At 40.5% G+C, this 16,154-nt stretch overlaps 1 protein-coding gene across 1 annotated transcript in view; it reads right to left on the reverse strand.

Moving 5' to 3' along the window:
* The window catches only part of CACNA2D3 (calcium voltage-gated channel auxiliary subunit alpha2delta 3), a 1,008,438-nt gene that overhangs the window by 59,630 nt on the left and 932,654 nt on the right, over positions 1-16,154 (reverse strand). Inside the window, exon 31 of the mRNA XM_027835883.1 lies at positions 15,808-15,878. Coding sequence (XP_027691684.1) covers positions 15,808-15,878 — 71 coding nt within the window. The remainder of the gene's footprint in view (positions 1-15,807; positions 15,879-16,154) is intronic.

Genomic DNA, 16,154 nt, shown 5'->3' on the forward strand with positions numbered 1-16,154 from the left:
GGTGAGGCAATAGGAGTTAAGTGACTTGCCCAGGGTCACACAGCTAGTAAGTGTCAAGTGTCTGGTCTGAGAGTGGATTTGAACTCAGGTCCTCCTGACTCCAAGGCCGGTGCTCTATCCACCGCACTGCCTAGCTGCCCCTGACCTTACGGTTTTTAAAGAATTTAATAACAATCTACAATTATTATTTCCAACAAACTTCTCAATATACTATGAGGTAAATGTTATCATGTTCATTTTACAGGTAAGGAAATTGAGGACCAGAAAGCTGAAGTGATTTGCTCAGGAAAGCAGTCAATAATTGTCTGAGGTGGGATTCAAACTCAGGTCTTTGAGACTTCAGGCCTAGCACTCCATCCTCTCTGCCATATGCCTGCTTAGTTAACACATATTCCTTCCATCCTCACAACATCTTTGTGAGGTAGGTATGTCAGCTATCGTTATTATTCCAATCTGAAGAGCAGGTGTCCTCTATACAGCTCTTTCTATCCATCATCTAATGTCAGCCTTACAGATGAAGACACTGAGACTCACAAAGATGAAGTGACTTGCTTTGGGTCTTAAAGATGGAAAGGATCAGAAGTGGAATTCAAACCCAGGGATTTCTAGCTTTAAGCCTAGAGCTCTCTTACTATGCAATGATATCCCTGGGAAGCCAAGAGGATGACAAGTATTTTTAAATCCACTTTGGAGAAGTGGACAGTGAGTTTTTTAGAGGTTAGGTCACTCGACTGAAGCCATTGAGCTAGAAAGTGGTGAGTGGTGAAGCTTAGCATCTTTTCCATTATACTAGGTATCTTCTCAAGCAAATACTATGACCAAGATTATTATTTTTTAAACAAACATATGTAAATATGTATGAAACACACACGCATGCACACACACACATATAATTTTAAGCTAAGCATTCTCTAAAATAAACCTCAAAAATATTAATATTTTAAAATATATTAGTAATCGGATAAGAAAATAATATGCGCAGGGACATATATGAAGTTTATAACATACAAATCTATCAGTTATGATAATGGTCATCCAAGGTAATATATACAAACTGATGAAGAATTTCTTGTGTTTTGTAAGACAGGTTTCAAGTTAAGAAAAAGAAGGAAGGGAAGGAGGAAGGGAGGCAGGGAGGAAAAGAGGAAGGAAGGAAAGGAGGAAGGAAGGGAGGGAGGAAGAGAGAAAGGAAGGAAGGAAGGAAGGAAGGAAGGAACAGATGGAAGAAGGAAGAAAGAAATGAAAAGAATGAAGAAAGAGGGTGGAAGAAAGGGAGAAAAAGAGGGAAGAAAGGAAAGAAATAGATGAAGTATTTACTATGTTCCAGCACATATTAAATGATAATATGGCAAGATGGTAAATTCTGAAAAAGGAATTTATTGTATCTCGTGAAGCAATTGAATATAATTTAACAAGCACTGATTATGTCCACACTATGTGACAGGCACTGAACTAGGCAATGGAGATAGGAGGACAAAAAATCAAAGAAAGGAATGGCCCTTATTCTCAGGGAACTCACCTTCTACATGGTTCACAAGTAATCGATCAAGTTTATCAAAATGATTTCAGGACAAAGAGAGAGCAAAAATAAGTCGGGGAATTCCAAATGGTTTCCTGTGGGAGACAGCCCCGAAGCTGTTCTGTGATGAAGCCTCAGGATTCTGGGAGGTGGAGATCTTGAAGGACAGCCCATTCTGGACATGGCACGTGAACTTTTTCTGGCAATAGTCATTGAACCAACACTACCATTGCTTTGGAAAAAGGGTTGCATTCAAGGGCTCTGAAATTCCACTCACCAACCTGTGACTTCCCAAAGGAAAACCTCATTTCTAGCCATCTGTATCCAGCCATATTTCCTTCACCCCTTGGGATGTATGCAGCTAGAGTGCACTGCCACCTTGCTCTTTGATTTGTATCCCTAGTACTTCCCATAGTGCCCAGGCCACAGTAAGCATTGTTGGGTGTTTTCATTCCAATGATTTTTTTTTTATTCATATTCATTGTTACTTGTGAAAAAAAACAAACAAACAAACAGGTGCAGTAGTTAGCACGTTCTATACAGGCAATATCTACCAGACTAATTTTACTAGAATGGAGAATGAATGGAGAAGAGTAATATGAAATTATTGAAAAGGTAGTATGGAGAAGGTTGTAGAACACTAAAGGTCACATTGAAAGCTTTGAATTTGAGACATCTGAGGAGGGGATGGCACAATTAGGTACATGATTTGGGATTATCTGTTTGGCTGCTGTGTAGATAGATTCGGAGAGGTGAGAGACAGAAGACAGGGAGGGCCATTAAGGATGTCCTAACATAATTTTCCCCTCTCAGAAAGCAGTCCCCTTGAACTCTCAGGCTTTTGGCAATCTAAGCCCTGGATGATGATTCATAATGTGATCTTTTCTTTCCCTATCCTTACTGTGGTAGACACTACACTGTTGACATTGCAATCCAAACCAATTTGGACGCACAATCACCTGGTTGCTGTATTATCTTCAGACAATGAATCAGATGATGAAAGTGAAGGTCTGAAATAATGAACCCTAAAATATAATCAATGAACTTTCTGGCTACTGATTGGAAGTCTCTGAAACAAGTCCCATTGTTGAGTTGCCACTAATATGGCTGAAGTCTCCATTAGTCTGAGGCTTTAATCTGAATACACTAGGAATATTGTGTTCAATTTTAGTCTATGTATTTTAGGAGTGACCTGGACAAGCAAGACAGCATCCTAAAATAACCAAACAGATGGGAAGGAGACCAGGGTCCTCTCGTGGATTGGCTGAAGGAACTGAGGATTTTTTTTTCCTGCAAAAAGACAAAATTTAGATGACATACAATAGCTTCTTTCAAGTATTTGAAGGGGGATCACATGGAAGAATAACACTTGTTCTACTTACTACCAGAAAGCAGATAGAGGGACATGGGTTTAAAATTGTGGACAGAGGGGCAGCTAGGTGGCACAGTGGATAGAGCACCAGCCCTGAAGTCAGGAGGACCAGAGTTCAAATTTGGCCTCAGATGAAAGACTTGACACTTACTAGCTGTGTGACACTGGGCAAGTCACTTAACCCCAATTGCCTAAACAAAAAAAAAATTACAAAATTGTAGACAGGCAGACTCAGGCTTAATAACAAGAGAAACTTCCTAACAATTAGAGCTATGGGGCAGTGGAATTGGCTACCTCGGGGTACCACAAGCCTTTAAGTAATATTTGGATGATGGTGTTTGGAGATACAATGGAGGTTAGATAGTCTAAGTGACTCCTAAGGTTCCTTCCAACTCTGAGATTTTGGAATTCTCTAACACATTGGTGATCTCTTGGGGTTAGTAACAGGGTTAATCAAATAGACCACAGTGAGTAGCAAGGCTAGACTTCATGACCCATGACTCATTCTTCCAGAATCAAAAAGAGTTCATTAAGGACACTATAAGGGGAGATACTGTCATAGGCAGACTCTAAAATCCAAAGGGATCTCTGCTTCCTCTATTGGAAGTATGTGGGTGACCCAGTGAATAGGGCATTGGACATGGAGTTGGGAAAGACCTGAGTTTAAATCTAGCCTCAGATACTTACTAGCTGTATGACCCTGGGTTAGTCACTTGACCTCTGTCTCAATCTCTTCACTTATAAAATAGGGATAATAATAGCACTTACTTCCCAAGGTGGTTGTAAGGATCAGATGAGATAAATCTGTAAAATGCTTAGCATGGTGAGTGGCACACAGTAGGTGCTTAATAACTGCTGGTTGACTGACTGGATGATGCTGGACAAATTGCTTAATCTCTTAGTTCTAGGCTACTCTCTAAAACTGTAGGCTGTAGAGAAGTTGCCATCCTACATTAGTGGGACTTCCCTCCTTGAGGCTGTTTTATAGACCAATGAAATCACAGGTCCAATTCTTACCCATCCAACTAGTTGCCTATCCACACATATAAAAATCTATACCTATATATGTGAGTATACACACACACACACACACACACACACACACACACACACACATCCCACATGATACAAGTTTTTTCCATTTTCTGTAAGGAAGGGTACAGTCATTCTTGAAATTAGACAACTCTGTGTGTGTGTATGTATGTATGTGTGTGTTCAGAGTAAATATCTGTTTGCAAACTAATAATTTCTATTACAGGGGACCAAGCTGACCCACTTTTTCACTAGAAAGCTCCAGGGGATGTGAATCAAACATCCAAAATGGGTTGCCTCAGTTCCCTGCCTTCATTTCTCAAACTCCCCTGCATTATTTTTATCTTTCCTCCTTCTCCTGGTTACAGAACAATAAAGACATCCCCAGACAATTGACTATGCCTAACCACTCTAACTACCTCCTTTCTCCCATGTCCACCTGCCTCTTTCTCTCATGCATCTTTAGTACCTTCCTCCTGGCATCTCCCCATGTGCCTACAAATGTTCTCTAAACACAAACTCCAACCACTACGGGAAAGACATTGTACTCAGCACAGGGAATAATATAAAGCCAAAAATGAAACAGCCCCTGTACTCGAAGATAAATATATAGATAGATAGATAGATAGATAGATAGATAGATAGATATGGAAGAATAAATGAATACATATTTGTATTATTTAATTTAGTATATTCTCCAGAAGTCTTATAGCATGTTTTTTAAAAGAAGGGATTTGGAAGTGACCGTGTAACCCAATATGTGTCTGAACTGGAATCTTTCTCAAGCCAGGCTTCTATTTGCCCAGTCTCTCCTAAGGCAGAACCTTGTTGGCTTTCAGACAATATGAATTATTATGAAGTTCTTGTTTGAGCTAAAAAATTTGCCTCCTTATAAATTCTACCCATTGATGCCTGTTCTACCCTCTGGGGCCAAGCAGAGGCCTGATCCCTTCTGCACATGAGGTAGTCATTCCATTTGTAGTTAGTCATTGAGGTTAACCCCCAATTATATACTTAAACTATTATCGTGCATTGTTTTTTAATTGTTTCACATGCCTCTCCAACTCCACTGTGCATTTCTGGAGGGCAGACACCATGTCTTATCCTGTATCCCTCATGAAGTTTAAGCCCAGTAGCCTTTCAATGAGTTCCTGCCTACTGATAGATCTGATGTCTGAGATCGGCCCATCCCAAGGAAGATGGGCACCCACCCAAAGCATCTAGTGACTCTTTGTGAATCATTCCTGAGTGCTCCCAAAGCCCATCAGAGGCCTTCTTTTGGGGAATAGGAGGGTGTGTCTTTAACAAATACAAGGTTTGTGGGAAATAGAAAGAGTCATCATTCAGAGACTGTTCCTCTTTTGGAAGCCTGAACTGCACCAAGCCCTTGTTGCAATGGCTATTATGTCTTTGAACACAGAAACACATGATGTTTTTAACCCATTTTAAGAAAAAAATGGAAAGAAATAGTAGTATTTTGATTTGAGGAATTGCTTAATGTCAATGCACTTGACTCAAGAGAATTGAATGCTGCGGAAGCCACAGAAGGCTTGATGTTTCCAATTTCTCCAACCCTCATCTGCAATGGACAACTCTAGTACTTGGCCAGTATTGCTGAACCCGAAAGCCTCCGTAGTATATAGAAAACAATGTAGGGCCTGGGAAAGGAGGCGGGGATGGAAGAGACTAAAGCAGAGGATGAGGGATTCAGGAAGAAAGAGGTCGGAGAAGGAAGGAAGCAGAGGGGAAAGGGGGAAACGGCAGGGAAAGTGAGCCAGACAGCTGGGGCATAGAAGGAAGGAAGAGAGACTAGGGAAAGGGGCATGGAGGCTGGGGAAAGTAAAAGGCCACACAGGAATTTGGAGCTTGGAGGTTGCTACTCTGTGGGGGAAAAAATAAAGCAGAACAAAACAAAAACAAACAAAAATAAAAACACACAAATAAACCCCCAGTCTGGAATCACAGGCCCTGAGTTCTAATTCTGATGTTGCTGTTTTCTAGTTGTGTGATATTGAGCCAATCCCATTCCTTCTTTGGGGCTAAGTTTCTTAATTTTAAAAATGAGGTGAGCAGATAAGATGATGGCTTGATCTTCTCTTGCTCAATATTCTATGATCTTATATAAATACTTTCCCATACGCAACATATGTAGCATTACCTGGAGTGCTTATATGGCTGTAGGAAACTCTTATTTACATCTATCTAGACCTAAAATAGGGTATTTTGAAGATTCTTCCGGAGTTAACTATTGCTATTGACATGTTAAGCCAAAGACGGTTCACTTTTGGGGCTATCACCTTTGGTTGAATTAACTTACTGTAGCCAAAGTTGGAGCTCTAGGCATTGGGTCCAGGGCTGGGGAACCTGCAGCCTGGAGGCCACATGTGGCCCTCCAGGTCCTCAAGTGCAGCTTTTTTGAATTCAGTCAAAGGGCCGTGCTTGAGAACCTAGAGGGCCACATGTGGCCTCGAGGCTGCAGGTTTCCAAACCCTGGACTATACATATGAATAAAATACATTACTATACTCTACCTGTAAGAGATATGGCTAGCCATTTATGAAAAGCTTTAGTAAATTTGGATTTGGGGCTGTCTGCTTTACTTGAGGAGAGGTCCACCTGCAACTTGTAAACCCTTCCATACCAGAGGACCTGGCTCAGGGAAAACACGTCCAAATCAATCTGCCTTCTTATTCCCCTCAACATTACTCTTTAACAATGTGTGTTTCTAAGGAAATTGTGAGACCAATAGGAAGCCAAGAGGGCCATTACAATCAGTAAATGAGTGGCTAAGTATTAAAAATTGGTAGAAAGTTCAGCATTAAAGGAAAGAAGCTGTCCAAACAAAACAGACTTTTCCGTTAACACCCTCTCGACACTGTTTCCAGAGCATTTCTCTAAAATAGAATGTAATCGGTAGAGACTTGAAATGCAAGTCTCCTGACATAAAAGCAGGCGTGTTTGTTTCCTCTGGGGGAGGCCAGAGCAAGATAATAGGGGGAGGGAGATCCTGATCCTTAATTGCACTTAGAATTCATGTTTTCAAAAATATTCTGTCTGAAAGTGACAACTTTTAGAAACCTGACAAGATTCAGATGGAAAAGGTAGAGGGGAAAGGGAGAGAAGTGGAAATTCCACCAAGACAAGGCAGGGTAATCAGTGAATGCCTAAGCAAATTGCTCAGGTCTGTGGGCACCTGGAGAAGAAGAATAGGCTTGGCTAGGTGAAAGCCCCAAGCGATTGGACCTTTGATGCTCAGAAACTGTGTGACCTTTGGTGAATCACTTGGAATTGCCATAGGCATATTCATCTCCTGATTGGACTAATCCCACATAGGCAGTCAGCTCTTGCCCCACTACCTAGCCCCCAGTGCTGGTCATCTGTAAAGGGACAGGCTTCAGGTTCCCTCCAGTTCTAGGTCTTTGATCCCACAATGAGAATCAGAAATGCAGACAAGCCAAGGGAGGGAAGGCGGATCAAAACCCTTTCAAATCAGGGGTGAGGCAGCCAGGTTCTTAGCAAGCTAGAGCCCAGGTTTCCATGATCTGGGGCATTTGGTCCTAAAGTACAACTGGATACACAAATGAGTAAGTGAAAGGATGAAAAACGAATTTGAAATTATTAAGTGCTTTCTTTGTGACAATAATAATAATCAAATAATAGCATGACTCCCAACAGCAGTCATTCACAATCAGATAATGATGTAGGCTTAAAAAAGCACCTTCCTCCCAGAAATTTGGGGAGGTGACACGTTCAACTCTTAGTATCCTTATTTTACAGATGAGAAAACCTAGGCTCAAGGAGGAAATTTCCTGAAGAAACATTCTAAGGAGTTAGCTGTGGTTTTGCCGCTTATTTAGAAGGGATCTGTGAGCTCATTTATGTAGGAATTCTCTCCATCGGATAGGTCACAATCCATCCACACCCTCCTTGCTTTGCACACTTGTTTTCAGTGTCCTGCCAATCATCCACTACTATGAAACTGACCAAACACACAAGTACAGTTATCTTTCTCTAAGTCAAAGCTTCCTTGTAGTGTGTGTTTGTGTGTGTGTGTGTGTGTGTGTGTGTGTGTGTGTGTGTGTGTGTGAGATGGACCCCCTGGGCAGTCAGTGTGATGAAATCTGTCAACCCCTTCTCAGAATCATGCTTTTAAATGCATAAAATAAAATTACAGAGAAAATGGTTATTATATATATATATATATAACTCATGGGCTGTCCCTCTATCTTCCCCTTGCACCCTTCCTCACATGCATTTCACTTTTGCTGTCAAACTGGCTCACCTATTCTGATCACACACTTCCCAACATAATAAGAGGAAGAGTGTAAGTTCCTGGGGGTAGAGATTATTCTAATTTTGTCTCTGTAGCCTCAATTAATGCATATTTTTAATTAGATTAAGTGGTTTTGGTTTCTGCTACAATGTGCAAAAAAATTATACTGTGAGCATGCTGCAACTGCTTATTCCTACAAAGCATTGCTTCCTCCCCAACTTTGGGCCACCTGGAATTTGGATCCTTTGGAGATTACGATATTCCAAGATTCCCCACTTTAGATTATCAGAGGAAGAATACTTGTACAAAAATGTTCTCTCTCTCTCTCTCGCTCTCTCTCTCTCGTAGTGAAAGGTAGTGGGTAGTGGATGTAGTCGACAGAGAATTGGCCCTGGATTCAGGATCACTTGGATTCCTGGTCTGTTTCAGTGACCTGGACAACTATCTAAGATCATTAGTTGCAGAAGTGTTAAAGATCTCTGTTGGCAGAAGGAGTTTTTTCACAAGGAGTTCCTTACATTGATAGACATGTATGGACCAAAACAAAACCCCAGAAAATGTCAAGTAGGCCTTTGGGATCACTGAAATCCCTGGGCAGTTTTCATTTAAAATCCAACCTGCTCTTCTATCCCATTCTAAGCCCAGTTCATTCACCATCTGTGGTAGCCTGTCCTACATAGACATACCGGGAGAATAATTCTATGGAATATGTATCCAACAACATATTGTTGATATCCATTATTCCATTTTTGTAAATGATGTGGTTCATCAGGGCTATACCTTTGGAGTGGTCAAGGATGTCACTGAGGAGCTTTGCAAGTTGTAGGGTTTGATGCCTTAAGCAGCACCTCAACTGTAACCAGGAGTTTCTGAAGGATCTGCCCATCATTAGGGAATCTCACTTTCATTTCCTGGGATGTTATTGGGTCAAACTCCATGACAGTGGGCAACAAATTTCATGATTCTCAGTCTCTTGAGATCTATAATCAGAAGATTGTGGGTCAACATCATGTTATAAGATCTTAACCTATGCATGGAGTTGAATCTGTGTTAGAGGAGAGCTGACAAACCTTTGTTTCCAATTGTCGACTCAGACGCTTGTTTATAAGCAATAATGAAGAAAGCAAGGTCTTGTATTCTCGACACATCTCAGCTAGCTGTGTTACTGTTGTCCAAATTTCTTTGTGGAAGCTGTAGCAGATCTTAAATTATATTATAAAGCAACAATCTTTAAAACTACTTGATATTGGCTAAGAAATAGAGTGGTGGATCAGTGGAATAGCAAGACACAACAGTTAATGACTATCCTAATCTACTATTTGATAAATCCAAAGACTCCAGCTTCTGGGATAAGAAATCACTATTTAACAAAAATTCCTGGGAAAGCTGGAGAATAGCATGGTAGAAACTGGGCATGGACCAACCCTATACCAAGATAAAATCAAAATGGGTACATGATTTAGATATAAAGACGGATACTATAAGCAAACTAGGAAAGCAAGGAATAGTTTACCTGTCTATGGAGAAGGGAAGAATTTATGACTAAGAGATAGAGATATAACAGGAGACAGAGAACATTATGAAATACAAAATGGATAATTTTGATTACATTAAATTGAAAAGTTTTTGCACAAACAAAGCCAATGCAACCAAGATTAGGAGGGAAGCAGAAAACTGGGAAAGAACTTTTACAACCAGTGTCTCTGATAGAGGCCTCATTTCTAAAACATATAGAGAACTGAGTCAAATTTATAAGAATACAAGTCATTCCCCAATTGATAAATGGTCAAAGGACAGACAGTTTTCAGAAGAAGAAATTAAAACTATCTATAGTCATATAAAAATGCTTTAAATCACTATTGATTAGAGAAATGCAAATCAAAACGACTCTGAGGTACCGCATCATACCTATCAGATTGGCTAACATGACAAAACAGGAAAATGATAAATGTTGGAGATGTGGGAAAATTGGAACACTAATGCATTGCTGGTGGAGTTGTGAAGTGATCTACCGTTCTGTAGAGTAATTTGGAACTATGCCCAAAGGGCTAAAAATTTGTGCATACCCTTTGATCCAGCTCTATCTTTTCTAGGTCTGTATCCCAAAAAGATCATAAAAACGGTAAAAGGACCCACATGCATAAACATATTTATAGCAGCTCTTTCTGTGGTGGCAAAGAATTGGAAGTTGAGGGGAAGCCCATCAATTGGGGAACGGCTGAACAAGCTGTGGTATATGAATGTAATGGAAGACTATTGTGCTGTAAGAAATGATGAGCAGGCAGATTTCAGAAAAACCTGGAAAGACTTTTATGAACTGATGCTGAGTGAAGTGAGCAGAACCAGGAGAACATTATACACAGTAACAGCCACATTGTGCGATGACTAACTTTGATAGACTTAGTCCTTCTCAGCAATGCAAGGATCTAAGACAACTCCAAAAGACTCATGATGGAAAATGCTATTCACATCCAGAGAAAGAACTATGGAGTCTGAATGCAGATGGAGGCAGACTGCTTATTCTCCTTTTCTTTTGTTGTTTTATTTTATTGCTTCATTCTCATGATTCCTCCCATCAGTTCTAATTCTTCTTTACATCAGGACTAATGGGAAAATATGCTTAATATGAATGAATAAGAAAAGCCTATATCAGATTTCACACTGTCTTGGGGAGGGGAAAGGAGAGGGAAAGGGAGAAAATTTAAAACTCAAAATCTTATGGAAGTGAATGTTGAAAACTAAAAATAAATAATTTAATTATTAAAAAAAAATTCTTTGTGGAAGCCTGTCTGCTCCATACAGGAAGCCTTTCATTAAAAAATCATTTTTGATATCTACTTAGGTTTTGGTCCTCTGTTCTTTTAAAGATTCATTTTCCACTTTCATATAAAAAATCCCAAGATTTTCCCCTCTCCTTTTGAAGTATGTTGCCGCCTTTTCCTCCTCCTCCTTCCTCCTCCTCTTCCTCCTCCTCCTTCCTCCTCTTCCTCCTCCTCCTTTCTCCTCCTCCTCCTCCCTCCTTCCTCCTCCTCCTCCTCTTCCTTCCTCGATTTAACTTTTTCATCTATCCTGGCTCACACTCTGAAACAGTCTCTCCCTCAGGACAAATTAAGAAAAGCTGACCAAATCATCATGGTCATACAGTAATAAAGTGTATTTGGGGTGAACTATATGTGAATTTTGTGACAATTTTGGCCACATACACTTCACATCAAGGCCTCAGGAGACCATCAGGAAGCTGAGAAATGTAGGTATTGCTGCTATTCACAAGAGACCCAAAGCAGCCTTAGAAACACCCAGTGACTCTATTTCCTGCAGGATCTAATATAGTATCCTCTATTTGGCTTGTAAACCCACTCCTAACCTGGTCTCTTCCTCCATTTCCAGGCTTTTCAGACCTTCCTCCCCACCATTTACGCTCTGGTTCAGTGACACTGGCCTCCTGCTGTTCTTTGCACTCGACACTCCATCTCTCAACTCAAGACACTATTTTCTGGCCCTTCTCTATGCCTGGAGTGATCTCCCAGCACACCTCTGCCTCTTGAATTTCCTGGATTTCTTCAAGTACCAGTGAAAATATCAGTGAGCCCACTTACTGTTAAGGCCTTCCCTCTGTGGTCATCTCCCACCTATCCTGTATATAATATGTTTGTACATAGTCGTTTGTATATTGGCACCCGATATCTAATGAGCTAATGATCATGAGCTGCTTGAGGTCCAAGACTGTTTTTTGCCTTTCTTTTAATTCTCAATGCTTGACAATAGTAAGCCCTCAGTAATGCTTGTTGAACTGACTAAACCTGAATGTGAAAATTTGTGCTCAGATCTATGGAGATTTGGAAAACTGTGAATGATTTTATGGGATTTTTCACTTTTCCCTTGCACAACTTAGCATCAGGATGCTACTGTCCTGTCATCAGCAGTTAATCAATGTAGGTTTATTAACTAGTTTTGCATGATCTTAAATGCAAAATTAATTAATAGTGAATAAATTTGTATTTATCTTCCATGTAGTTGCAGGAAGCCTATCCCTCTGCCAAACTACTTCTGAGAGCCTGGGAGGAGGAGAACATGGATGCTTTTAGGTGGATGAGTGAATGTCCATAGATAACCTGCCCCCCAATCCTGTGCCCCAGGGGACCAGGAAAGACATAAGAGGAAGAAAAATGTCCAGGGACACTGTGTTAGGGTGGCAGGCTTCTGTTTGAATTCTGTTCTACTAAAATCTGTTCTATCAGGCTAAATACAGGTAGATTAATGAAATCTACACTGCACTTTTTTTCTTGATCCAGACTTTCCGCCAATAAGAACTGTACAATGAGTTTAACAACATGGATGGAGGCAGTATGGCTTCAGGAATACAGTACACTTAAAGTGAGGATTGTATTCAAATTCCATTTCAAACATTTCTTAGCTTTGTGCCTCTGGGTCTTAACCTCCCTGGATCTCAGTTTCCCCATTTGTAAAATGGATATCTTTACAATCAAGGTATCTCCCATACAGTTTTATTTAATAATCTAGGGAAAGTGCTTTGATATTTTTAAAGTGCTATACTAGTATCAACTTTCATATTTGGTATTGTTATTATTGCTGGGGTGCAGTGGAGAAACAACCTGGCCCGGGAGCCTGAAATCCATGCGTTGAAGACCCACCTTGGGCAACTTATTGAACCTGTCCATACTGTAAACAATTCTTCTATACTATGAGTTGCATCAAAGCTGTTGACCTCCACTGGGAGAAAAAAAAATTTGCTCACCAGAGAGATCCCTTCACCAATAAAATCATAGGTCCCAACCACACCCTATTCTAGCCTTTCAGCACTTAAAAACATAGGAGTGGTCTGAATTAAACGGCTATCCTTCTCAATCTCTGAGTAGAGTGGAATCTTTGAAAACCAAAGGGTTGACAGTTTATTCTTATATAAAAGATACCTGAGTGATCTCTCATGTCCTCAACTTGAGGATGTTGTTCTACATCATGGGAGTCTAAAACTTACAAATGAACTTGTGGAGAGTTGCTTGAGACCCAGAAATATTAGACATCTTTCCCACAGATACACAGCTAGAAAGTGTCAGAGGCAGCATCTGAACCTAGATCTTTTTAACTCCAAAGTCTGCACTCTATCCCCTTCTACGATGCTACCTTTGAATTTCAAGGTAGATTAACTAAAATTACCCATGCCCTGAGAAGTAATTGCAGAGATTCCTTCAGGTATCTGGACTACCTTCCAATGTGGAGAAAGCAGAAAAGAGACGGACCCCTGGGGCCTGAAAGAAAAGGATCACACAGTTCGAAAGTTGGAAGGGGACTCAGAAGTCATCATCTATTCCAACCTGTACCTCAAAGGAATCCCCACTTTAATATGCTTGACAAGAGTCCTTCTAGCCTCTGTTGGATGGAACCCAACACCTCATGAGGCATCTCATTCCAGCTAGGTGGCCTGATAGAAAAGGGCTGGGCTTAGAGTCATTCATGATTATTAGCTGTGTAACCCTGGGCTACTCACTTAATCTGTTTTCTTTAGTTTTCTTATCTGTATGATAGGGATAATAATAGTACCCACCTCCTAGGACTGTTGTGAGGATCAAATGAAATGATATTTGTAAAGCATTTAACATAGTACCTGGCACATAATAAGCACTGTAGCAATCTTAGTTATCATCATCATTATCATCATCATCATCATCAACGTCATCATCCTCATCATTGTCATCCTTCTCTTCCTCCTCCTCAGCATCATCATTCCACTTTGGGACACTTTTAATTGTTGTTTTCCCAGACATCTACCCTAAGTTGGACTTTTTGCAACTTCCACTGATTACTCCTACTCTTGCCCTCTGGTACCAAAGAGAACAAATCTAATCTCAATGGTCTAAGCCAGTTTTGCCCTTGGCTTCCATGTCCTAATCCTGGCAAGGAGATCATTGCTTTATTGTTTAAAGCAGGTTACAGTCTTTTCTGGTTTTCTCATTTTGGTTATCAATTTACTTTGGCTAAAATTCCTTAGGAAATGCCCATAGAATCTGTGGGTATCTGTTATTTTGTCCACTTCTTATTATTAACGGAATTATAGAATTTCAGTTAGAAGGGCTTCAGGGCCCATGTAGACCAACTCATACCAAGAAGAATCCCCACAGTATGACATAGGGGTAAGTAGTTTAGTCAGTATTTAAAAATCAACAAACAAACAAAAACAGTGACAGTTTATCATAATCCATTTTTAATATAACCACTATTTTTTTTCATTCAATAGTCATAAGATGGGAGAATTAGAAATGCAAGGGGATTAGAGGACCATTTCCCAAAGTGTTGAGGGGTTTGGAAACCCTCGATGCTTATTATCTTGAAGTCATAGATTTAGAACCAAAAAAGACCTTAGAGACGTCCCCTCACCTCTTATAGATGAGGAAACTGAGGCCAACAGATGGAAAATGTTTTGCTCAAAGTCCTAAATAGGTAATAGGTGACATATCAGTTCTGCAACCAGGCTCCAAATTCAAATCCCTTAACTGAAAATCTAGTCAACTTTCCATGTCACTGTCATTAATTTTTTTTGAAAAAAAAAAAAACTAGATCATCATATTTATATTTTGACTCTTTGTGCACGGCTCAGCTGATCTTGACGATTGGCTTTCGAGGTTCCATGGCATTAAGAAGAATTCATTGCACTGCCTGTCTTTAATGACACTGCCTGACTCCAGGGTAGTAATAAGATGGAGAGCCACTGTTTGTTGGCAACCAGTAGACTGCTCTCCCATTTGAGCTTGAGGTCTATCATTATATTTCCTCCAATTATGTATTTAACTACATCAGTTACTTCCATTAAAACACCATTTCAAAGGTTGCCATTCTTCTTGGGAGGTAGAATGAAAGGAGGTGGAGGAGATGGAAGTGAGATGTTACAAAGCAATGGATTATTTGGGTGTTCAGTTTTCCCATGACCTTTGGAGTTAATGGGAACTCAGCCTAGCTGCTGATGGGATGGAGGAGAAGTGACATAGTGGGGGGGAAAGGCCAATGTGTAATGAACCGGTGGCCAATGCCATTCATTTCATTTGTGTGGTATCTGCCAAAACTGAAACTAGACATAAATAGACATCATTTTGCCTAGAGTTCCCAGGTAAAATGTATTTGCTGAGTTACAAAAGGGGGGCCAATTGATTTAGGAAAAAAAAAAAAACATTTTTCAGCATGCCCCCATTTTTTCCCTTTGAGTCTGGTCGTTTGGACCCTTACCTTTTTTTTTTTTCCTTAATGTTATCTTGGGGGGAAAAATCTCTTCCTTTCTCCCAGTGAAAATGTTTCCTGGTTCTCTCCAGTGACTTGCTTCAAATTGATGTAATGGGCATCACCTTGCAGACCCCAACTTCAATATCAGCCTCCAATAAACCGCTCAGCTAACAGGAAGCTCATTGTGGGCTGAGGTTCCAAGACTCCCGGCACTCAGGCGGGAGGCATCGGGTTACATCAAGGCCCTCTGGATGGAATATGCAGACCAGGCAAGCCAGCCAAAGGGGTCAGGCCTGGGCTTGTTTTATGTGACCTCAGTTGGTTTTATTTTATTTAGGCAAACTTTTTTTTCGGGGGGCACAGGGCCCGTAAAAGCCTTACCTCTTAAAGGATCCCATTGTTAACAATTTGTTCATCACAGCTCCCTCGACCTCACCAAAAAAGTTTCCAGTCTGTAAGAAGAAGACATGAGGAAAAGCACAGATAACTGCTATACAGACGGGCACTGAGAAACAAATGTAGCCTCTCTCGGGGTATGAGTGTGGCTCTAGCCAAAAAAAAAAAAAGGTGGGGGGTGTTGTTTAGGGCTACTGTAACCTTACAAAAATGCAAAAACGTCGTATTAGTCCTAAGTTATGAGAGCATATAAGCTAACGTGAAAGCTTGCACAATCCATGGGGCAGGGCTGGCTTGTGCAAGACTGAGGTTGGACTGTAAAACTGGGCCAC

Source organism: Vombatus ursinus, unplaced genomic scaffold, assembly GCF_900497805.2.
Source record: "Vombatus ursinus unplaced genomic scaffold, bare-nosed wombat genome assembly UNPS02014817.1, whole genome shotgun sequence".
NCBI classification, from domain to species: Eukaryota; Metazoa; Chordata; class Mammalia; order Diprotodontia; family Vombatidae; genus Vombatus; species Vombatus ursinus.